The sequence below is a fragment of the Triturus cristatus genome, chromosome 5_1 (genome assembly GCF_964204655.1).
Source record: "Triturus cristatus chromosome 5_1, aTriCri1.1, whole genome shotgun sequence".
NCBI classification, from domain to species: domain Eukaryota; kingdom Metazoa; phylum Chordata; class Amphibia; order Caudata; family Salamandridae; genus Triturus; species Triturus cristatus.
Window position 1 is genome coordinate 867608459 of NC_140587.1, and position 25692 is coordinate 867634150.

Here is a 25692-nt window from a genome sequence, read left to right on the forward strand (position 1 = left end):
GGAGCTCTGGGAGCGGAAGTGGGCTCGCCCTTGGAGTTGCTCAAAGGAAGGTTCTCCTCTGGGATGGGGGACCACACAACTCAAAGTTATTGTTTGCACCTGTTTTTTAAGTTCTGTATCATGGTGGTCAAACATATGCTTGTTATAACAAGGTCAACTGGGAAGGGGAGGGGGATGAAAGAGGGGTGGAGGTTGCCCATGAGGAGAGCGAATGATTGGCTTCTCGGAGAGAAGATTCTATCTACCCACTGTTAAATGGCAGTTAACTGCATGTCTTGGAATGTTTTGGGGCTCAATTACCCCAATACAAGGCAACATCTATGGAAATTCTTAGTAGACCATCACTTTAGGATAGCGGCCCTGCAAGAAACCCACCTCAAAAAAAGTGAAGAGCAACGCCTGAAGGATAAAGCCTACCCACTAATTTTTCGCTCCTCAGCCACCACTAAGCAGAATGGGGTGGCCCTTCTTTTCCACACTTCAGTGCCCTTCCAGCCCCCTGCCACTAAAGCTGATAAAGCTGGGAGATTCTTGATGGTTAGAGAGGACCTAGGGGGGACGCACATGTACAATTGCCCAGGTCTACACGCACAATTCAGGACAATTGGCTTTCCTCTACGCATTTCCATCGACACTGGAGGGTTACGCCACGGGGGATATCATTTTACTGGGCGATTTCAATTTGATATGGGATCCAACACTCAACATGACACATCCGCATAGGTCAGCAGGAGGGGTCTTCAGCAAGTTACTTAAAGCTGTCTTTAAGAGTTTGGGCTTGATCGATGCATTGAGGGGTTTCTACCCCACGACACGCAACTACTACTTTTTTTTCCTCACTCCCATAGAACCTATTCTAGAATTGGTCATATTTTTATTAGTCAATCACTCTACCACACCATCTCAGGGACCCACCTTCAGCCGATATTTCTCTCAGATCATGCCCCCCTTGAGATAGTTTTCAACTGGCCAGCCCCTCAATCGATGCACGCTAGATAGTACTTCACTAATTTCCTTAGCAGGGATAGACCCCTTAAGGATGAAATAAGGAAAGCGCTCAAAGACTATTTAGATATGAATGACCCCACACTTATCTCTCAAGCATATAATTAGGATGCCTTTAAGGCGGTTATAAGGGGCAAATGTATTGCGTTGGCCACCACACTCAAAAACCAGAAGAGGGGGAAGAGGCTCCTGCTAGTGGGAGAATTAAAGAAGGCGGAAAAAACACACAAGGGGAGCCCATCGGTCCAAACCCTACTGAGAATCACTTTGTTGAGGGGGAGGCTACAGGCTATATATACTAACAGGGCCGAAAAGACTATCTACAAGCCCGGGGCTACGAAGGGGGAAATACAATAGGCACACTGCTGGCGCGTCAGCTCAGGGTAAAACAAGAAAAAGAATATTTCGAACAAATAGTGGATGACGCTGGGATCTCCCATTTTAGTGCGGAGGAAAAAGCCAACGCCTTCGGGAATTTTATCACACTCTTTATTCTGCTGACTCGCTGGAGCCTCAGGATCAGATTGGGTACTTGGAGGCCCTTGACCCCCCGCAGGTTTTACCCACACTAATGAGGAACTTAGTAAACCCATCTCGAGCGAAGAGGTTTAAAAGACGATGTAGGCGCTCAAACTGCAGAAGCCACCAGGTCCCGAAGGGCTGAACACTCACTTCTATCATACATATAACTCCTCACCTGGTGAACCTCTTTAAAGACATAGTGACCATGTAACGGGTAACAGCCACCATAGGAGAGGCTCTTGTCACCATAATTTTTAAAATGGGGAAAGACCCTAAAGCATGCTCCTCATATCGGCCGGTAGCGCTCCTAAATCTAGATGCCAAATTATACTCTTAAAATATTGGCCAGCCGCTTAGAAAATATATTGCTGGGACTGATTGATCCGGACCAGTCAGGATTCAACAAGGGACGACAGACCCACGATAACTTATGGTGAATCACACATATCATAGAGAAAGTACAGAAAAAATGCATCCCGGCAGCTCTACTCTCCCTGGACGCGGAGAAGGCCATCGACCGCATCGACTGGTCCTTCTTAATGCAGACGTTGGGCCGATTCGGGCTCAGTGAGACTTTTATAGGTATGGTGCGGGCCAACTACCACTCTCCCAGATACAGAGTCTTGGTAAATAGAGTAGCCTCAGATTCTTTCGGTCTCTCACGGGGAACGAGGCAGGCATGTCCCCTATCACCCTTGCTCTTTTCCCTCTGCATAGAGCCATTAGCGGTATGGATAAGAGCGAACCCACACATACGAAGAGTAACGTTCGGCTCTGACGAAAATAAAATCTCCCTTTTTGCAGATGATGTCCTACTCCCAATCACCGATCCACTGATCTCTCTACCGTAAATCCAAGCTGAGCTCACTCTGTTTGAAAAAGCCGCAGGATTTAAAGTCAATTTAGCTAAATGCTTTTTTACCTAATCTGAGATTGTCCCGGGAGGTGTTGGGAGGGTTAGAAGAGACCTCTCCCTTCTGCTGCACAGGTAAAGAAATTACATACCTGGGTATCAAGCTCACCCCCAAAATAGCAGATCTTTACACATCTAATTTCCCTCCCCTGCTGCAACAGCTTAAAGCCGACTTTAGCAAATGGGGTTCCGCATACACCTCATAGATTGGCAGAATAAATGCCATAAAGATGACTGTCCTCCCCCGGCTACTTTATCATTTTCAGGGCCTGCCGATCCTGGTCGAAAGGGAGCCGTTTGTGGAAATGAAAAAGATGACAACTAAATTCATTTCGCAGGGACAAAGGGTTCACTTATCCCACCGACTATTAACTAAACTGAGCAGGGAGGGGGGGGCTGGCGCTGCCTAATTCCTTGGGTACAACAGGCCGCTCAACTGCTGGTGTTGACTGAAAGGTCCCTCAAAACCTCTGAGAAACATTAGCTCCATATGGATTGGCAGATAACAGGCAGGACCATTTGGGACCTTTTGTGGAAACAGAAACGAGACAGGCCGCTTAATGCCTACCTTAGCACCCCTATGGCCACCACTCTTCAGGTGTGGGACAATCTCACCAAAACATTGCCGCTGACGACTTTTCCATCCCCCTATACCCCCATCCTGGATTTCCCCCCCCCGGCTCTCCAGTAGGGACCTTTTGATGTTTGGTGGGCAGGCGGCTGCCTCATGATATCTGATCTTTACAAAAGGGGGGAATTAATCACTTTTGCGGAATTTGAAAGGCTGTTTAAGCTGCTACCTACAGAAGAATCACTACCTGCAGATTAAACATTGGGTGCAGCAACCTCAGGAGCGGCTGGCCACAACGAGAGACCTGCTCCAAATCAAGAAACTTGCACAATCTAGTATGACAACTAAGGGGTGCATCTCCTTCCTATATTCCCTCATTCTGGAGGCAAGTCCTCAGTCGGCCCCGCAACACCGAAAATTCTGGGACACTATCCTTACCACCCCCATAGGGGAAAAACAATGGGGCTTCCTTTATAAGGACATTGCCGAATACACCTGCTCTATGTTTTTAAGAGACGGTCATTATAAAATGATGTAGGATTGGTATCTCCATCCCCAGAAATTGCATAAAATATTCCCTAACTCTTCAGATAGATGTTAGAGGGGCTGCGGGATTTCGCCACATCTGGTGGGACTACCCCTCTTTACAACTATTCTGGAAGGAGATATTGTCCCAAATTAAATCGATTTTGAGCTATCCAATCCCAGACACCATGGACCACATCCTCCTGGGAATACAAGACCCAAATCTGAAATATCAAACGCAGGGAGATCGCTCCATTATATGGCTATGCCTGGGTGCCGCCAAATGGCAGTAGCCGCAGCATGGAAGAAGTCGGAGGACCCCCCCTTCCTTACTCAATGGCATGCTAGATTGTGGCAGGCACTAGCCCTGAAAAGAATGGCAGATACAGTGGATGACACAAGGAAGGGAGTTGACTATATCTGGTCTCCATTGGAGGGATATCTGTCAGAGGGGTTGTCCCTGTTTGCGTTTGGTCCCAGGCTAAGAGCCCTCCACCTCTTTCAAATATAATAGACCAGGAATCTTCTGCAACTCGCTGTTTAATGAGGCCTTCTTAAGCCCCGCATTGTTCCTTCTGACCATCCCCCAGACTTGGCCAGATCTGTAATACAATCACCATGATACGATTGTTTTGTTCATATATTATTTTATTCTGAAGTTTGTTGTTTGTTGAAGGTGCATGAGCGGTAAACATAATCTTGTCCCGAAACAACACAAGCTCTGTTTGGGTAGCTTTGCAACGCCAGGATGAACAAAGTAGGAACACAAATGAAAGGAATTAAGTCATGCTGAGACCTTGTGAACAAGCTGTGTTTTCTTTGTGCTTTCTGTAACTCTTGGCCTGCGAATTGTGCTTGGTGCAACTACATTTATTTTGTGGCTGTTTACAACCAATAAAAAGCAGGGTCATAGATGGAGATGCGCCGGTTCCGAGCAGCACAAAAACGGCGATGCATGGATTTTGGTAGTTGCAGCAAGTTATACCCACTTACAAGAGCACAGGTGTGGATTGGCACCACTTGGCAGGGAAAGACTCTCAGGTGGCAGCACAGCACTCCTTCATCCTCACATAGTATTCACAGATCCAGAAGTGTACTGAAGTGGTGGTGTCAGAGGTCCAATGCTTATACCCAGTGGTGCCTTTGAAGTGGTGAAGACTTCAAAGAAAGGCCTTTCAAGTGCATAGAGCTCCTGTCCTTCCTGATCTGGCTCCAGACTCACTACAGGGGAGTATGCAGCCCTTTGTGTAGGGGCAGGACACAGCCTATTTAAGTTTGTCAGTTTCTCCTTCCCATTCTGCCCAGCATGGCCCATCAGGAGGTGGATGGCCCATCAGTCACACCCAAGCTCCATTTATGTGTGGCTGTCTAGAGGAAATGCACAAAGCCCAGCTGTGACCCACCTCAGACGTGTATTCAGAGAGAGGCAGAAGGCAACAAATAGCTAAAGTAAGAAAATGTCAACTTTCTAAAAGCAGCATTTTCAGAATTAAAATTTACAAACTGACTTCACCATAAGCTGTGATTTTAAAATGTCATTCCAGAGACACCAAACTTGGGAGTTCAATTGCGTCCCATTTGGAGATTACACATATAAAATGTAATAAGGTAATCCCAATGTTATCCCCTGGGAGAGATAGGCCTTGCAGTAGTGAAAAACAAATTCAACAGTTTTTCACTACCAGGACGTGGGAAATTTAAAAGAACATGTCCTACTTTTTAAAATCAATGCACCCTGTGGCTGTCCAGGGTTTACCTTAGGTGTAACATACGTTTTAAAAAGGATGGTTTTGATTCTGCCACGCAGCACAAAGAACACTCGAGCCATGGACGTAAAAACTGAGATTATTGACAACAATAGAAATCCTATCATGGATGTAAAAACTGAGATTATTGACGACAATTCAAAACCCCAAGGCGTCCTGGCACCACCACTGTTCATTTTAACAAAACCAACATCCATTCAAAAGGACGATAATAGAAGTTCCTCCTCTGAGGATGCGCCACCACCAAAGAAGCAAAGTATTGTGTGGAATTTCTTTACCATCCCAAGTGGAGAGCATAAGGTGGCGGCACAGAAAGTCAAGTGCAGTCTTTGTAAAACGGTACTTTCTAGGGGAACATCAAGGAAGTACTCATGTGGCACAGGCAGCATGTTAAAACACCTGAAGTCCATGCACTCAAAACATCTGGCAAGAGCGGAAAGGGAGCGTGATGCAAGTGCTGCATCAACATCAGCAGCAGTGCAACAACTACAACCAGGAGACATTTTACCAACTACATGTTCTGCAACTCCCATGATCCCGGCTACAGATCGTGAACCGGCAATATAGGGACCCATTGCAAATTCTGCAACACAATTTTAAAAGTGAGTGAACAATCTATCCCAGCCATTATCGAGGCAGCCAAAAATCACAAATGCTGATTTTCTTTTGTTGAAGAACTGTTGCACAAGTTATGCATGTTGTTTTTTTGCAATTCATTTTACAGTTCAAACTTTGACAAAAACCCTAAAACATAAAAAAAATAAACTTTTTTTAAAAAGGTTCCTTTTGGAACCACATTTGCTGGTTTAAAATAAAAAAGGGAGGTTTGGGCCTGGCAAGTGGGTTAAATTGCCATGTCAACTTTTTTGTTTTCAACACACACACCCTGGAGATTAGACTAAACAAGAACCCTCTGCATTGGCAATGCAATCTCTTTACAGTCAATAGCTGGTCCTAGATACAACTAGAAAACACAACAAGATGATAGACTGAGTGCTGAACCTTTCCAAACACTCACACCAGTCAAGAGATCTGGGTTAAATCCATTGTTATTTTGCTCAACATGCCGTACCAGTTTGGACCCAGCCATATGCAAATCAGTCTTGACCCTGCTCCTCATGGGAACAGTCCCGCCCAAACTTCCAGATTACTAGAACAAACTGAGTTCCCTTTCTGAAAGAATTGTGTCCCTGGTGACCACCTTAAAGTACAAATTCCTTTCCCTGCTCTACCAATTAAGTAAATCAGTGATACACATACATGGTGACTGCAGTTATTGCACTCTTTACTTAAAGCTTTGAGTAAAGGAGCAAAGAAAAGGGATGGCAGGAGACAAAGCTGTTTGTATTCAACTGAGACTTAGAATGTTTGTCATCCATGAAGGTCTTAAAATAATGCTATCATCAAAAGTGGTCTAACATCTTTTGCGGGGCATCATACCTCAGATAGACAGAATGCAGAAATGTGTATCTGCACACTTCCTCACCCAAAATCCATTCTCATGTCTGCGCATCAATGGGTCAAAAGGCCACACTGAAGAGAAAGGAACCAGTCTGCTTGCTTGTCCATCAAACTTTACTCATTGAAAGGTTATGTCTTGTGCTGCATACTTAATTTCTGCGTCTCCAAAGTGCCTTGAGGAGAGATAGTTTAAGAAACAAAAGTCATCTACCAACAAATTGCAAGAAGGAGTTTAAGACAATTGTTCTTCTCTGAAATGAGGTTCAGTGGTGTAGATGTAGCACCTAGCACTTAGCAAAGGACACAAGGTTTGAGAGGCAGATCCGTCTACCAGACATATGGACAACAAATATCGCTGGCACCGGAGATTGTAGGACTTTCAGAATAAAAGAAATGGAAGAATTCCAAACAGGTCTTGTCATAAAGGTAGATTTCTTCTGGTTGGCCCTTGTGAGAAGCTGGCCTGGTATATGATGTCCACTAATGTAAGTAGGCACCTTGCACCAGTCCAGCCAACCCTTATGATGATTTAAGAAGTCTCAGACAACCTTAGAAAGCTATCCAAGTGGTAGCTGTGGAGAGCAGCCTTCAGGCTTAGTCTTGAAGGAGTGTAAAGAAGCTTGTTTTATGAGAATGCAATCTTATGGTATAGATTAAATGAAAGAGAACCACACAAGGTATTCATAAAAATATGTATTTATTATATAATACTTTCTAGTACGTTCCAGTATCTCCCACACAGAGATATACACAAAGCACACAATATTATAGCCAAGAAATCACAGTAAATATCACTAATACACAGTGGGCCCTAGGGGGAGACCAATCCATATACTAAGAAAAAGTGGTATAGAAACCACGACTCGAGTCAGGACAATGTCGAGAGGTTGTAGAATAGCTGGGGACCCAAGGAACCACCCAAGGTAAGTAGACAGAGACCCCACCGAAGGCGCGTGCAGTGGGGAACACGACCGCGGGCTCCATACAACTCTCCTTGTAAATCGCGGTTGGATTTTTAAAGATTAAGGACTCTTTCCAGAGGACCCTGAAGAAACCCTGTTGAAGACAGAAGGTTGGAGAGCCACCCCACCTGTGGATACCGTGGTATCCAAACTGAGTGAGAGGGCAGCTCGGGCCTCGAAGGATGTAGAAACCCACCTCCTGTGTTGTTGAACCCTTCGGAGTCCGAGGGAGCTCGGATCAGCAGACCGGTCAGCAGTGTTGCGGTGCCTGCGAATAAATGGGAGTGAATCCTTCACTCCAAGGGAGATTATCTTCAGGTGTCTTGGATGCTCCACAGGCCCTACACGGATCCTCTATGGTGCACATGCACAGCCAAGGCAGCAGACTCAAAGGGAGACTAAGTCAGGCCCAAACGACGTCCAGCAAAGTCCAGAGTACCCAGACGGTCGAAGTGCAGTGGTTTCAGTTCTGAATCTTGTCCACGATTCTAGGGACCTATGCCCAGGTAAACTCTTAAGTACCCTGAGGAAAGGGTTGCGAAGATTCGTGGGATCCTCCCTGGGGAGGGTCTGGATAGGGGGGAGGTGACTGCCGTGTCCTTTGTCCAGTTTTGTGCCAGAGCGGGAGCCAACGGCTCCCAGGACTGGTTCGAACTGGACTATGCACAGGGACACCAAATGTTACCCTCATGCAGACTTTCAGGCACTGGCAAGCCCTAATACACTAAATCCTGTCTGGGAGGTGGTCACACCTCTCTGTGACAGGATGACTATAGTCCTGCCTTCCCCTGCTCGAGCTTGGCTCAGCAGCAGGAGGGCAGAAATGTGTCGCTGGTCGGCCGTAACTATTTTGTGCTGTCTGGGACTAGAAGGCTGGTACAGGGAACACAGAGTCGATGGGTGGAATCATATCTCCCACACCGGTTCCTGGTGTGGGAGTATGATTCCAACATGTTTGACACCAAACACGATAGGGTTTTTTGCAGCAATTTTCAAGATGGGCATCACGCGGTCACATAACGCCCCTCTATATTAGTATATGGCTGCTTCACTGACAGTCTTGAACAATTTCGTTTTGGCTATCTCTGCAACTCTCTTCTGGTTCTACTTGTGGGAGGAGGCCAACTATTCAGACTCCCCCCTCAGTGACAAGGGGGGAAGATGTGGAATGAGTTGATAACAGAGGATGCTTCTCAATTGACATTTTCTATATAGTGCTACAGTTAGGGGAAATTATCATAATCTCTAGCCCGTGGTTCTCGGAGATAAAATAGTGGAAATCTTTGTGAAAGTCTCATCATGAACATAGTTTTCCAAAGCAATATCTTAGATGCTTGTCCAAAGAACTAGAACCTCAGCACCAGATGAGATGGACAAATATGTTGTAGAGTACCAGGGACATCTTGATGCTTCGACTCAGCAATGGAGTTTCACCTAGAGTCAAGTCGCAATAGAGGGTGAACTCTTTTCTCAAGTAGCAGAGCTAGATTTCACATTGAGCATAACAGGTGTTCTAGTCACTTCAAGAGAAATCAAGAAGTAAAACTCTATTTGTTTTTTAAGATTCCTCATGTGCTTTATTAGGTTCCATAGGAAACAATTTTGAATACATATCGTATTGTAATTGCATTTATATAGCGCTTACTACCCCTGAAGAGGCATACAAAAAAAGCGCTTTTTCGCCGAGTAGCATGCTACTCTGGAACCCATAAAGGATTAGTGGTGAATTAGTATAGTGAAAAACAAAAGTAATTCGAGTGGTGGATACGTTAGTCAGTTATTTGGATTGAGAAGGATAGTGGAGGGATAGAAGAGGGGAAAAAGGTTTGCATTTATATATACATTTGGTTTAACAGGGTAGAATAGGGTGTAGAGGAAGGTGAACTGAAGGTATGCCAGTAGAAGGTCATACAAGAGACCTGGCCTTAGAAAGATCAACATTAAAAAAATTATTTCCTCAGGGGTATCAAAATAGCACATGGGTATCAAAATGGTGCAAAGTGGAATGACTGATGTAAAGCATCAAACATCTGAACCTAGATAAAGGATCTAACTAACGTACACTATTGCATGGCATTAAGCCTAAAACTGAAGTAAGGCACAACCCCTTACAGTCAGTATAGATACAGGAAATGGGCTGTTGAAGCGAGATTGGGTAGAAATAAAAATTGAGCCTACGGACAAGATTCACAAAAACAGTTTATGTGATAATTTTCCTCCAAACAATAGAGGTCTTAGTTTCCTACTAAACATTTGCTATCAAGTTCCATGTCCACCGTTGTCTTTCCCAACTTTGAAAACCTATGGCACTGGTGACTGAGGAAATGGGTCAGGTGAAGGGTTGGGGGAGGGGGGGGTAAATGTATGGGTTGTTAGATTCACGTTTGAAGCGGTTACTGGAAAAATCCACAAGGAAGTCGTTACAACCCATTGAGAATCGATAGGGATGGAAATTTGAATAAATAGCTATAAATAAAGTATATCAAAATAGAGCTGCTACAAGAACATTATTCTATTTATGTTGAGGAAAGCGTCATGGCACACCGTTTAAGTCATATGTGCATGATTTTAACAACTTACCCACTGGTCTCTTTTGTGGAATTTCTGTTGGTGGACTATCCTGGTTATCCTGATGAAAATATCCAGTAACTATGTCGTCTTCTTGAGACAAAACTGAATTAAACATACCAAAAGAGAAAAGGGTATGGTTACTGTTTTCAAAAGACTCAAAACATTTATGAAAAATCATGTTTGCGACTTTGATTTGGAGAGAATTTGGAAAAATAGTTATTTACATAAAAGTCAACAAGCTCTCCTTCTATCCTTTAAGCTCAATCTCCTTTCATACAATGCACGTGGTACCACTAAAAGCTGCAAACATGCAGACACTTGTGAGATTACCAAAATCTCCCTCAAAAGGTAATTCGCCCCCAGTATGTAGGGCTTATTTTTTGCAATTTATGTATTTATGTAGGCGGACGTCACCTGAGGCTTGAGCCGGGTAGACATTGTCAGAGTTCATTCAAGGCAGCTCGTACTCTGTTTTAATTCCGCTTTTTAAAATCAGTTAACGAATTTTAAGTATTTTAGCATTTTACTGTGTGATACTTAATTTTACCTGTACCTCGTGTGTGCCCTGCCCCTCGCGGGTCCATACGTCATACTGCTAACCGCCATTGGGTGAAAGAAGGCTGGTTGGCGCTCTAGTGTTCGCTCCTGCAGGCTATTTAGCCGGAAGCTGGAGCGAACGCGCAGCGGACGCGCGCAGCGGGCGCGCCGATGGCGTGCCAAAGGCAAGCCCGTCTGCGCCCGTCCGCGCACGATCAGCGACCAGCGCCAGCCCGAATGTCGGCCTTACTAGTAAAGCAGCAACACGGCAGACATATTTAAGCTCCCAACTGCATGATCTTAACAGCAAATCTTACAACACTGGCTGTATTGGTCTATTCCCAAACACACTCCCAGGAATAGACCAGATATCATGCCCCAACTGTAACAGAAGGATTCTACTATACCACATAGGCGTGTCAATGAAGACACAAATCAGCCAAAAAATAACTAAGGGAGCACACGAAAACAAAACATTTAAATGCCTGCTGCTAAACACTAGATCACTAGTCAAACACAGTCTGGAGTGTGCGGAGTTTATAGAAAATGAAAAAATTAAAATAGCTTTTTTTACAGAGACCTGGATGAATGAGGCCTCAGGGCCAGATCTGGTCAAAGCCACTCCACCTGGAAATAGTTGTCATTCCCTTAACAGAGCGAACAAGAAAGGAGGGGGGCTTGCGGTAATTTTTCATGAGTCATTGAAGGCCATGTTTAAGGGCTCAATAACACCAGATTGTGAAGCAATGGACTTCTGTTTCTATCTCTCTCTCAACGCGACACGTTCAAAGGGACTCTGGTATACAGGCCCCCTGGCCCTAAATCTCAATTTATCTCGCATGCCTCCAGTTGGATCGAAAACGAACTTGGCTCAAAGTCCTATACGATACTAGGGGATTTAAACTTTCATTTAGAGAAAGAAGGAGACCTAGATACTAATATGTTAATCGACCTAATGAATTCAATTGATTTGAAACAGATGGTCCAGGGGCCCACACACAAAGCAGGGCACACCCTAGACGGAATCTTCTCTAACAATGAACAACTCACGTTCTTGGACACCTTCCCAGTGATCTGGTCTGATCATAATGCAGTAGTATTCTCTGTCACCTCCCCCTCTCCTGACCCAGCTCTAGGTAAAACCTCACTTCGGGGATATCGCGCCTGGGGGAAGGTTAATGGACAGGAATTAAACAACTTATTAGGTGCCACCACTCCTAACCTCCCCTCTAATTTAGAAGACGCCGCTAGATGCTACCATAGCTGGGTGGAAGCCGCCAGTAATAAGCTAGCCCCACAAAAAATATGCAAGAACACGAGGAAACGACCAACGTCCCCATGGTATACACCAGAACTTAGAGAAAAAAAACTTAGATGCAAATTACTTGAAAGAAACTGGAGGAGGAATTACGATGAAGCAGAAAAATCATCATACAAAGAGTGCATTAAGGAATACAAAAACCTGGTGCTCACAACGAAACAAGAATTTTTTGCCCTCAAAATTAATGAGAATATAAACTCATCTAAAGAACTATTTAAAACAGTTATGATGTTGGCACACCCTGTTCCCCCTCCTCTAATTTCCTCCCAAGAACTCTGCGACAGGATAGCTAATCACTTGTTTGATAAGGTAAATGCGATATTTTCAACCTTTTCTCAACTACCTCAAAAACCCCAACCAAGTACGTCTAATCAGAATAACCCTAATCCCCCACCAAACCAGCTACTCCAGTTTGCCCATATTTCAGTACCAGAACTAGGGAAACTAATGACTAAAATAAAATCAGGATCTCCACTGGACCCATGTCCGGTATCTGTACTCAAACTCGCCCCCGAGCCAGTGACAACATTTCTAACATCCATAATTAATGTGATGTTTACAAAAGGCCATTTCCCTTTAGCCTGGAAAACAGCATCTATCCTACCGCTCCTGAAAAAACCTCAACTGGATAATAATGACCCCAACAACTATAGGCCCATATCCAGGATTCCGTTTCCGGCTAAAATCGTGGAAAAAATTATGAATATTCAACTTAGTGACTTTTTGGAGACAGGCCAGCTGCTGGATCCCACACAATATGGCTTTCGTGCGGGTCACAGCACAGAAACGGCACTCCTCAACTCGACGGAAGAGATCAGGGCCACCCTAGATAAAGGAGGAAAAGCGGCGCTGATCATGTTGGATCTATCAGCGGCCTTTGATACGGTTCATCACGGGCTGCTGATGGACCGACTAGAGGAGATCGGTGTTCGCGGTTTGGCTTGGAAGTTGATTGAATCCTTTCTGGAAAACAGAGTGCAAACAGTCAATCTGGGAGATTTCTCAGCCAAACCTTTCTCCTTCCCCTGTGGAGTCCCACAGGGCTCGTCCATTAGCCCAACTCTCTTTAATATATATGTAAAACAGCTAGCCCCTCTGGTGGAATCCTTTGGATTCTCTCTCACCTCATACGCCGACGATACCCAGATTGTGGTGTCCCTGCAACCAGGTGGACAGCAGAACACTACTTCTGGGTTCAGGGACTGCATGACAGAGATTGGCAAATGGATGGCTCAAAACTGCCTCAAGCTGAACTCTAGTAAAACGGAGGTGGTCCTCTTTGGGAATGACCTACATTTTTGGACTCCAGAATGGTGGCCAGACTCAATGGGGCCACTTCCGACAGCCAGCAGGAAAGTTAAAAATCTAGGGATAATGATAGACAAGCAACTATCCCACAAAGATCAAATAAATGCGGTGGCCTCGGCCACCTCATTCACTCTAAAATCCTGCAAAAAGATCTTGCCCCTTCTTCCCAAAGAGTCGAAGAACTGTGATCTCAGCACTTGTGCTCTCAAAATTAGACTACTGCAATAGCCTGTATTTAAATATGCGGGAAGGGCTTTTGAATAAACTTCAACTGCTTCAAAACGCAGCAGCCCGACTCATCACAGGGATTCCCAAGTATGCTGCCATTTCACCCGAAATCAAAAAATTACACTGGCTTCCAGTAAAAAAACGCATTTTGTTTAAAGCCATGTGTATTGTGCATAGGTCACTCCAGGGCAAAGGGCCCTCATACCTTACCAAGCACATTCACTGGTATAAACCCAAGAGAACATTACGCTCTTCAGAGGCCAAACTGGCCAAAATTGCACCAGCAAAAAAAGCCAACTGGGGTGGTCGGAGTTTCTTGGTTGGAGCCACTACGGCTTGGAATACCTTACCACCACACTTAAGAGGCATTCTGGATCACCTCAGCTTTAGGAAGGCATTAAAAACCTGGCTTTTTGTGCACTAACAGGCAATTAGGCTATCTCACTCACCTGAAGGACGACTTCCAAACAGCGCCAGGACACCCACGGGTAACAGATGCGCTATACAAAATTTATAACATAACATAACATTTAACCTTTTTATGTGGTCATTATTACTACACTTGCCATTATTTTTTGTATCATCAAATAAAAAGGGTTATTCGTCTAAGAGTCTGCTCCCAGAGGAATCATTTATGGCCTATGTATTTTCAGTTTATTTTAACAAGTCTGTAGGGTGACTCCAACTCTACATCAATTCGATTGTAGCCAAATCAATACAAGAACCTGAACATTGGTCGTCGGAAATGTTTAATTCTATTCCAAAATGCAGTATTTCATACAAGATACAAAATGAGTAATTCTTATTAAAGTAGAAAACAATGGGAGCAGAGACTATACACACACACACACACACACAAAGACAACAGCCAGTCACAAAAAGAGCATTATCAATAAAGGATACATTAGAATAGGGGGGGGGGGTGATTCTTCCTTATTCCAGCTTGTTTCCTAGCTCATTACAGGACTTCCAATTTAAAAAAACAATACAATTCTCATTGCATGGACAGCATCTCATCGCATCGATGTCATGGTCTCCCAATCCGTAGCACGAGTATGTATCTGCTAACGATTAGATCTCCAATACGCAATCCTATTCTGAGAACATGTTTTACTGATATCCTCTAGATGGTGCAAGGTCCCACATTTTAAATTTAGACTCAATTCTAGAAACAACGTGCACCAACGCTGTAGTGCCCTGACATAACAGTTCCTTGTATTGTCATTCGAAGCACTTTTAGCGTTACAATCTTTGCAATTCATCCAGTCTGCCACGAGCAACAAAGTCATTAGATCCAATCAATTTTCCATGTGTCGAGCTAAGCATTAGAGGTGTGGGGCCAGACAGCAGTTGGTTGCACATGTTATGATGTGTTTAACAAGAGCTTCGCTGTCAGCTGAGAATCCCTAATTTGCGAGCAGGTGTTGGAACTCCTCGTCATCGACAATTATGGCGAGTTCACCTATGTCTTCTTCTTTGAAGGGGATGCCATCAATGATGAAGTCGCCGACGGAGCCACGTTAGCTGAGAGAGGGGTGATCAGCAAGTCATTGGTAGATAGTCGCTTGTTGATGGTGTTTTTGGAAGCAAACCAATTCTCAAATCTTAAGAGATTAAGCCTCATGTAATGAAAGGCTGCAATAAAAACGGATTCTGTCTCTCTTGGGCCTAAAGGACACTGGATTTAGATTTAACAGACTGCAGAAATTTGAGTCGGATATTAGTTGATTCAGAGTAGGAAATAATCACCTCTGCCATTTTAGCAATAGCAAGATGACCGGCCTAAAATTAAGAAGGGTCATAGCCATCAAGGTGTGGCTTAGTGAGCAGGGGAGTAAGCACTGCATGATTCACAGCTAGCTGTACACATACGGAAACAAGAGACGTGTTCGTGACATGGGTGATTGTTGAAATTGCAAATGTGCAGCGTTTATGATGAAAATCGAATGCCAGAGGACCAAGGCCAGCCTATCTGATTCAGAACCCTAGAGTAATTCAGAAAGTCGTTATTAGGGGAGTGTTGTAGGCCAGTAGGACCCACTGCATAGAAAGCATGGAGTGAATCTTTTTACTTCATTTGGTCAAACTCATGGTGTAGAGTTACAGCAAGAGGGGTACTTTTGACAACAGATCAGGGGACTTCAGGAAGGTGTTTACAACTCAAATGGTGCATATCCATTGCATCGTGTCATCCACTACACGTCTGCTCAGATCAGATGGCAGATTTAATCTGGGTCTCAGCCAGTTCGTTTTGGCTTCTGTGATAAGATTTTGTACCAACACAATTGCTCTGGTTGAGGAGCCAAACTAGCTTGGTCTCCGTGATGTCGAGTCAACTGCAAGAAGCTTGGGTTGGCCATTATTCGGTTTTACCCAATCTTTGTGAAGTAATGTTTTGATGGGGATTAGCTGATCTGAAATGTGAGTCATGTGAGTATTCTATTATTAGGTGGTCGTGGGATCAGCGATCGGCCAAGACAGAGACAAGAGATACAGAATATCTAGGGTGGTTTTAGTACTGACAACTCAACCTCTTGTCTAAACCTTTGGAGGAGACTAGTTTACCGGGAGGAAGACGCTTGATTCTAAACCTACCACCATTTCTAGCCGCCTGAGGTGAGAGACAGTGCAATCTGCCTGAAGGACTCGTGGTCTGTGGCTAAAAGTGTGCAGCAGGGCTGTGAGCGTTTCAGCAGGGACTCCATCTCCCAGGAGTCCCTGCCAGACCGACTGCCAACACCTGGTCCGCTCTCCCTGTTGCTCCGCCCACGGCCGCCTGAGAGGATTACAGACACCTGCCTGCCCTGCTTCAGTGGGACCTCTTGTCTAAACCTTTGGAGGAGACTAGTTTACCGGGAGGAAGACGCTTGATTCTAAACCTACCACCATTCCTAGCCGCCTGAGGTGAGAGACAGTGCAATCTGCCTGAAGGACTCGTGGTCTGTGGCTAAAAGGGTGCAGCAGGGCTGCGAGCGTTTCAGCAGGGACTCCATCTGCCAGGAGTCCCTGCCAGACCTGGTCCGCTCTCCCTGTTGCTACGCCCACGGCCTGTAACCCCGCCCTACTTAAACGATCTAGATCCCCGCTGCGCGGGAGCGCGCGGGAGTGCCCGGGGCTAAGCCCGGGCAAAGGGCGGGCCCTCTTAGGCCCTCTGAGGCCGAGCGAGGCCGGGCAGGGCTCATTCCCTTTCATCTTTTTTCCTTTCCATTTGTATCTTTTGTTAGCATCGTTGCTATGGCCCAGAGTTTGGACAATGTCATTCTAGAAAAGCAGGGGGGGTCATTAAATGGCACTCTCGACAGTTACTTCACAAGGGTTCCCATCGATTTAGATAGGGAATCAACACTAGAAGAGCGTAGGGCGGAGCGCCGTCGCTCGGTTGAATGTCTGAAAAATAGGGCTTCAATAGATCTCACGCCTCACGCCCTCTTCCTCAGTGGAGGAAGTCTCAGTGGTATTGCCGACCTTACATCCTTAGAGAGTGTTCCACTCCTGCTACGTGATTGCACACCTACACCTTGTCTCTCCATTGAACAGCCCATGAGTTATACTCCCCTTCCCAGTCCCGTCAACATAACTGCCAATTTGACCAACCCGACCACTAGTAGGGGAAAATCTGTCCGAAATAAGATGAATAAATTATTGCCGCATAAGGGCTATGGCCCACCACCAGGCAAAAGAAGACGCAAAGGGGGGGGAACAACAAAAATCCAAGATTAGTCACACCGATTTTGGCAGGCCTTCCAAGCCGGCCATTAGAACAGATCAGGTGTCAGTAGCCGTACTAATCAACTTGCCTAACTTGGAAGCCCCCCTTAAACCTCCACATATCGATAAGGAAGTTAGTACCATTGTACCTACTGCCATTTCTGCTGAATCCGTGCTGAAAGCAGCATTTCCCACCGTCCCACCAGATAGCATGGAACAACTAATTAGGTCTTTTTTTCTACCAATTATTGAGGGGCTAAAGAGGGTGGAGAAGCGACTCGAGGCCATCGAGTCTGTTATTAGCAGTAAGGACGGTGCAACTAGGGCCACAGTGAGTACGGCGGTGCCACCCATATCCCTGGTTGCACAACCAACCAGTTCTGCCTCTAAAGTTTTATTCCAACCCACCAAAGTTACATCACAACTTCCCAATCTAGCAAAATCTAATCAACAAAGGTTATTTCCCCCATTGCAGGCAAACAAACTAGCTGTAACTCCTGCCAGTGAACCCACGAGGGAAATGGAAAAGGTACTTGTAGGAAAAACGCGGGAGGAGGGGGGAAGCACCAGACACGTAAGGGCACCAATGAACAAAGGTCCACTAGTTGAACTTCCCCCTGAAGCTGTGCCCTTCGTGGTTGTCTTGACGGGGGTCCCTATACTGACAGACAATAAAAGCGAAGGGTTCGCCCAGTTAAAAAATAAAATCATGCACTGGTTCAGTATATACAGACCAATCACAAAAAACATCAATGGTGAAATAGTGCATGTTCGGCGACTCCCATGGCTGGGTGGTAGAAGTAAAGACCTTGAGGGAGACGTAGTTATAGTTAATTTCAGAGACCCACGTGTGGTCAATTCCATATTAAACTGGCCCACGGGCAATGGCAATAACTGCATCACCCCTCGTGCCCTGACATACTTCTATCCCAGATCACTTGTGTTCCCTCCAACCTACATAAGCGGACAAGCACCTACCTATACAAATTTCTTAGCACCGTACAACACTGGGCATTTTGTGCAAGCACAATACCCAGTACCTGTTGCCGATCCCTTTGGGTGGAATACCGTACCTCCTAGTTTTAACATAACCACTAACAGGAGAATGGATCATTTGAGACCTTTCGCACCCTTGGAGACGGTAAACAGGTTTGATGTGTTCACTGGCATGGAAGGGTGCGATTGAAGATTACAGCCCTTGCGGGGCATGTGGGCCCGCCCGATTGGGGGTGCTACCCACGTGAAGCCACAACTCATTGAACTCTCTAGTACACAAACAGTTCAGTCTGCCCCCCTCACTGACCGCGATTCCATTATTGATCATGGTAATATTTGTAGGGAGGAGGTTTTGATGGTTGGTGAGACTTGCTCTGTAGATGAAAAAGGCCTAACTACAACTTTTAATGTGCCATCGCCTTTGTCAGTTCCAGTTAGGGAAGCTCCAACCGATGGTGGGGAAGGGGCAGGAAGTCTAATGTCATGGAGCATTGCGGGCTTGCGTCACAAACAGGAGTCCCAAGACTGGGTTGACTTTGTTAATGGTTTTGATATATGTCTATTTCAAGAGAGATGGATGTGCGAACCCATGTTCCTTCAGGACTATTTGAATTACTCTATACCAGCTACTAAGGGCCAAAAGGGTCGACCTATGGGAGGTCTGATGATCTGGGTTCGGCAAAACCTGCGTTTTAACATAAGAGTTATTGAGACAGGGAGTAAGGATATCCAACTTATAAATCTTGATTTGGGACCGTTAGGGCGACTTGATTTATACAATCTATATGCCAGGGGTAACAAGGGTGGAAAGTCAGAAGTTTTAGCTTCTTTGGTGGCTCTCCTAGAGACCCACTCCCTGGTTAATAATATCATAATTGCTGGCGATTTTAATCGTACATTCGAACCACTAGACACAGGTGATGACTGTATTGGGTCAGAAGAGGATAGGCATTGGGGTGTCCCTACACTAGATCTAGACCCGATAAAACGATGGTCTGATGATGTTATTTGCCTAAACGCCATCTGCCTAGAGAGAGGCCTCCGTGCGTTGAATGGGAGAACCAAGAGTGACAGGGTGGGGGCTTGCACTTTTGACAATGGCCGGAGTAGGAGTAGGATAGACTATGTCATGTGTAGTTTGGAAATATGGAAGCAGGTTAATGATATGGAGGTCATGCACAGGTTGGAAAGTGACCATGACCCTCTGTGTATTTGTCACAGATGGTGGACCTTGCCTAGTGGGAATGTTCGAACAGAGTGGGAAGGTCTCCCCTTACCAGTTCCTTCCAATGATACACACCGGTTAAAATGGCCTCGTGTACTGGCCAATCAAGATTCTATGGCTAGTATAAATATGGAGGTGGATAGAGCAATTGAGGCCTTGGAGCAGGTTGCCATTGTTACCCAGGGGTCGCAGGAAGCGACAACAATTCACGATATTCTCTTTTTAACCATTAAGTCACATTTCCAGAAGGTAGGTAGGAATAATAGTAGGTCCCTAACCAAGACTGCGAAGTGGTACAATGCACAGTGCAGGATGGCAAGGCTTGCTTTGGGCAGTGCTATTAAGACTAGGGACCTGGCGGTAATTCGTGGTGCCAGAAGTAATTATAAAGATTGTATAGTCGCAGCAAAAAAGGAGTGGGATGAGAGGCACTGGAGAGAGCTACTGGAAGCCTGCGGCTCCAAGGATTCCAGGCTTTTCTGGAGTATTGTTAAATGGGGGAGGGGTGGTGAGCCTGACTGCCCTGATAATAATGTCCAGGAGGAGGATTGGGTCAAATATTTTAAACGTCAATATGCCGAATCTAATCCTGGCAGGGAGATGGACGGGTTTAAGGTTGTCTATCCCAAAGAGCCATTTTTTAGTCTCAAAGAGGTCCTGTTGGCGTTAAGTATAGCATCGTCGGGTAGAGCCCCTGGAATGGATGGGGTCCCGGTAGACCTTTTTACTAATGATAAGGAACGATGGGGTAGATACATCCTTCTCCTCGCTAATGCAGTCGTTCAAGGAGCACCGGTACCGATGAGTTGGAGGGGTGCAATCATTATTCCCATATTTAAGAAGGGCGATAGGGGGTCGCCTGGGAACTACCGGCCAATTAGCTTGATAGCGACCATACAAAAGGTTGTGGGGAGGATGGTGGTAAACAGGCTCATGGAATGGGTTGATGAGCATAATGCACTATCACCCTACCAAGCAGGGTTTCGGAGGGCTACCAGCACGATGGACCAGGTGTTTCGATTCACTCTGGTACAGTGGCGGACTGTGGTACTTGGCGATGGCAGCTTGTACGCTGCTTTTGTAAATTTGCAGGCTGCCTTCGACCTGGTGCCTAGGTCCAAGCTGTGGTTTGAATTAAGAAGCCTGGGTCTGCCTGACGATCTACTGACTATGGCTATGCGGTTACATGAGGCAAATTTCGCCAGGATACAGTGGGGTAGGCAGGGTGAGACTACTGCTGATTTTCCGGTAGAACGGGGTGTGCGACAAGGGTGTGCGATGGCCCCGCTGCTCTTTTCACTATTTATTAATGGGGTAGTAGCAAGAATGCTATCAGCGAATGTGGACGCACCCTCGTTGGCGGGCATCAAGATACCGATCTTAATGTTCGCCGATGATACGCTGATCCTGTCAAGACTCCTAGTGGTCTGCAAAGTGCCCTCTGTATTTTTGATGATTTTTGTAGGAATAATGGTTTGGAAGTCAACGTGGCAAAGACTAAACTCATGTTTTTTAACCCTCACCGCAGTGTCAGATCCAAGTTGTATTTGAGCCAACGCCCCCTAGATGCAGTTAGAGCCTTTACTTATCCGGGCATTTACATAACAGATGATTTAAGATGGGCTCAGCACATTGACTTGGCTGCTCTAAAGCATAGGCAAGTGGCTGGAGTCCTCGGGCTCGAGCATAGGAAATCACAGTCGAAACCTATTGCACCAGCTTTGCAGGTGTATGAAGCAAAAACCCTGGGATCTGCACTGTATGGTGCAGAATTGTGGGGATTTGGTAACCTCAATTCGATGCAGATGTCTGAGAATAAGTTTTTTAGGTCATTAACCGGTCTCCCTAAAAGTACACCTCTGATCCCCCTCAGACATGATTGGGAAGGAAGGCAGTAGGTGACCTGGCAAGGTTACGCCCGATTTTATTTTGGAGGCAGCTCTGGACTACACCAGAACTTAAGCATTATGCCGAGTGCTTTCTAGCAGTGATTAAGGCCGATGTCTTCCATAAGATCCAATGGTTGAGTAAACTTAGAAAATTTTTATGTGTGCTTGGGCTAAAGCTCCTATGGGATTCCCCATTAGAAGCATCCTTTCCAAGCAAGCAAGCAATCAAGGAGCTGTATTGGGCCCATGTGTCTGAGCAGGCATGGAGAAAATCTGATGCCGGTTCTATGTCTGGTCGTTTCTTGGAGGTTAAGCCCCTCCCTACACTGGAACTATTCTGGGACATTATAACTAACCCAAGGGATAGGAAACTTTTCCTTCAATTGAGGATAGGTGCCCTCCCTTTAAGGTCTTTAACCGGGAGGTGGAGGGGTTCTACCGATACTACCTGTCCTGCCTGTGGAATTACAAAAGAGTCCATTGGGCACTTCTTGTTTTCCTGCAAAGCCTATGCAGCCCCACGACGTATTTGGTTAGCACCGGCCTGTAAAAATGTAGGTGCTCCCAGCAGCTCTGTAGCTATGAGAATTATTTGCACTAGCTCCTGTCTTCAACTGACTGTAGCAACCGCTAAATTTTTGGGGTGGGCATGGTCCATTAGGCAGAGTGTCATTGTTTAGGAGCTATTTAATTAAAAGAACGTAATATTGGTTTCTGTGCTAATGCATTGTGTTTATATCTAGTTTTCCGAATTCTGATTGTCTGTACATTTTATGAGGTATGATTTTAACAATGTTTTCTAAAAATTATCATTGTGTGTACTGCTTTTATGAGAATTTCTCGAATAAAGCCTCTTGATTGATGAGGGCGGAAGAAGTTGGGTGCATCTTAGGGCCTTTTGTGGTGGTACTCAGTGGATTAGTTTGAAGAGAATTTAGCGGAAAAAGTGTCCTATCATCTCCAAAGAAGGAGGCAGGGAAAAACGAACTCAATGGGAGGAAGCTACTGTATTTTTTTTCAACATCATTTTTATTGACATTTTGTATAAAATTCCAAATCCACATTGTATAATCATTTTGCAGATCTATATAGTTATGCACGTATACTTTCCGTCCATTTGTCCATAATTTGGTATGTGCCTTTCTTACAATTCTTAAGAAACATTTACACATTTACAAACTCCAGTATCACTGTCAGTGTATATGATTTTGTTCAGCTATGCGAATATTACAGTTTCCAATATTGACCGAGGTCGACAACTATCCTCACCGTTTACAACCCTATAGTGTATGTTAAAGAGACAAAGGAAAAAAGAACAAAAAAAGAAGGAGAATCAGAACGTACTACTTGGTCGTACATTGACAAGAGCCAGGTACTGCTCTTGCGTAATCTACATGGTCAAATTTGGGGTCCAACCATCAACCATAAGTCTATCCTCTGCACTGTAACCTAAAAAGTATTGTATCCAATACATCTCATATAGCAATAGTGTGAAATTACGTGTGACTCATAACTGCTGCCAAACATGATCATATAATACATAATAGAACAAAAATGATCCCAATTTGTGCGCCATCCTATTTGTAAACAATAAAACCAACTTTGAACAACCATCTACCAGGGGATTCCATCTTTAGCAGATGAATCGAGCTAAATACCGTTTGTTAATGTAAACATGTGTCATGGGGTGGAGCCCAAGCGAGAGGGGGCAATCCCGCCTTACCAGCCTATCCCATATGTCTAAGTTTACATCGCAGGCATCCAGGTCAACGCCACACATTCCAATTCCACAACAACATTCTCACACCAGGGCCGGCATATGCTTGGAGTTAGGCTACTGGGTCAGTCAGGTCCGACTTTGAAGATGGTGGCGGTGCGTGAATAGCTTCCCAAGCGTTAACTAGATCCGCCCAAGGTTCCGCAAGTGGCTTACGCCGCTTAGTGACCTTATTCTCTCTAATCAGCACCCGCTCCTCAGCTCTAGCCCAGTTGGTCACATCCTCCTGCCATCTAGTCACCAATGGGGCCTGTGGTGTCTTCCATCGGGGGGCTACTCTCCTTTTGGCCAGAAGCAAGGCCAAATCCACAAATCGGAGTCGCAAGCGCTTGGCCTTCGGCCTCGGAAATATGCCCACCAAGCGAACCGCAGGCAAGCACCCCAGGCCTAGAGACAATACCCTATTAATCAGTTCAACTACTTTCCTCCAATAGTCCAGTATCTTTGGGCAGGTCCAAGTCATGTGTGCCCAGTCCCAGTCAACCAGAGAGCAACGGGGGCATACCTATTTCCCCCCCCCAAATGCTAGTGTAATACGGACATCTCGGAGGACGGGACCTCCGCGCCCTTCAAGATGGTGCCCGGGCTGAAACAGCAGGAAGAGGAGGTTAGCAGGACAGACACGTTGGCCGACGCAGGACTGACGTCGTGCGCCGTAAAGAAAGAAGGCTGGACACAGACACGAGAAAAGGAGGGCGCGAATTCAGGAGAGAGCCGAGTTGAGACGGCGGAGAACAGCGGAGCGGCGAAAGGACGGGACCAGTGCCAGTCGGGAGAGCCGTTAGGCGAAAGGAACCGGTGGAGCCTTGGAGAGGAAGAGCCGAAGAGGGAGGTTTCCCCAACCAACACTGCCTCTGTATCCGGACGTCCCAAGGAGAAGCAGGATGCCGAAATACCCCACGCTACGGTCCTGGAAGACCGTAGCTTCAGGCAAGTGCCCTTTATTCAATTCTGGAGAAGGTTGGCTGAGAGGGGAGACGGCCTATGTAAGTCGGGCACTAATTAGGACCACTCCTCCACTTCACATCCCTGTTCCCTCACAGACCGTGGTGATAGCCTAATCAGGTGAAGGGTCAGCACAATATATATATGAAAATAAGCAGTAGGACTGACCGGTGGTTGTTTTGTGTTTCTTTGCTTTCTTCTGGGGACACCAAGCCAACCGGGGAACCACCAAGGAGCTGAAAGGAAGCTACCTGAAGAAAGGAGACCTGTGGAATTGGCTACCTGAACTGTTAAATGTTTTATTTGTGTTCTGGACATCCTCGTGCATTTATACCGTGTCTTTAAGCTAAGACTGTTCCTTAAATCCTCAATAAATCTACAAAGGTGTTACTACATCTTTGACTCTAACAAAGCTCTGGGTTTGTACTGAGTGGACTAAGAGGGGAATGATCTCAGGTCCTGGGAGGTCTACTTATCACAGCTACATTCAATCGGTGCGGTGTGAGGTATGTCCTATGGAGCCAGTTAAATTGTAAATATTTAAAGGCCGCATTTCTGGACACCTTCTTGGGGCTCCCCCGGGCACGCTCTCAATCTTTCTCAGTAAGCTGGGTGGCCAGCATATCTTCCCATCTCTCTTTAAGGCGGGTCAACGGGTGACTCGATATGCCCATAATCGCCTGATAGAGCCACTTCACCAAGTGCCCAGCTGAGCCCACTGTCACCATAGCATGTAGTGCTGAGTGTGTGTCTGGTTCCGTCGTCTCCCTTGCCCACAGCGCTATCATAACCCCTCTTATTTTATGGTAGTTCAAGAATTGCCCAGGAAATCTACCATTGGTAATAATTCCCCATCCCTAAAACAGTCTCCTACTGTTTAAACCCCTGCGTCATCCCATCCTGGCAGCTGTTGCTCCGTGAGGGGAGGGCACTTGCCTGCTTGTGGTAGTCCCAAAAGGGGGATGCTCGGGGAATAAAGTGTTGTATTACCTGCCCTGCCTGTGGCTCTGTCCCAACATGCTATAGCTACCGAGAGCAGCACCCCAATAGGTTTAATCTGCCGGCGTCTATCAAGCATGTGGGGAAATAAGGTCCCAACTACTGAACGGGGCATTGGGGACAGCGTTTCCAGCCCTCTGCCATCGAGCCATCTGGCCAACCATTGCAGTTGGGCCGCTAAATAATATACTTCAAAGTCCGGTGCTCCCAGGGCACCACCCGCCAAAGGGATACGCAAGGTTTGCAGGGACACCCTATTCCGGCCACCATCCCAGTTCAAGTCTAGGGAGGAAGCTACTGTATATTGACAGTTTATACAAAGCTATTTCTAAGGAAGGCTTAACCATACTTCAGTATTCGCTATGGAATCAAGCTCAAGACAATCATGTCCGACAGAAATGTGGATTAATTTCCATCTAGCCATCTTGCAAATGTCATCAATGAAAATGTGAACTGAGAAGAA

At 45.7% G+C, this 25692-nt stretch overlaps 1 protein-coding gene across 4 annotated transcripts in view; it reads right to left on the reverse strand.

The window, feature by feature from the left end:
• Positions 1-25692, reverse strand: part of RTTN (rotatin) — a 1165399-nt gene that overhangs the window by 1094851 nt on the left and 44856 nt on the right. For all 4 annotated transcript variants that reach the window (XR_014961587.1, XM_085605903.1, XM_085605904.1 and 1 more), the window contains exon 5: positions 10306-10398. Coding sequence is in view for 3 of the 4 variants with exons in the window: in XM_085605903.1 (XP_085462029.1) it covers positions 10306-10398 (93 nt within the window). In the remaining variant the exon portion in view is untranslated. The remainder of the gene's footprint in view (positions 1-10305; positions 10399-25692) is intronic.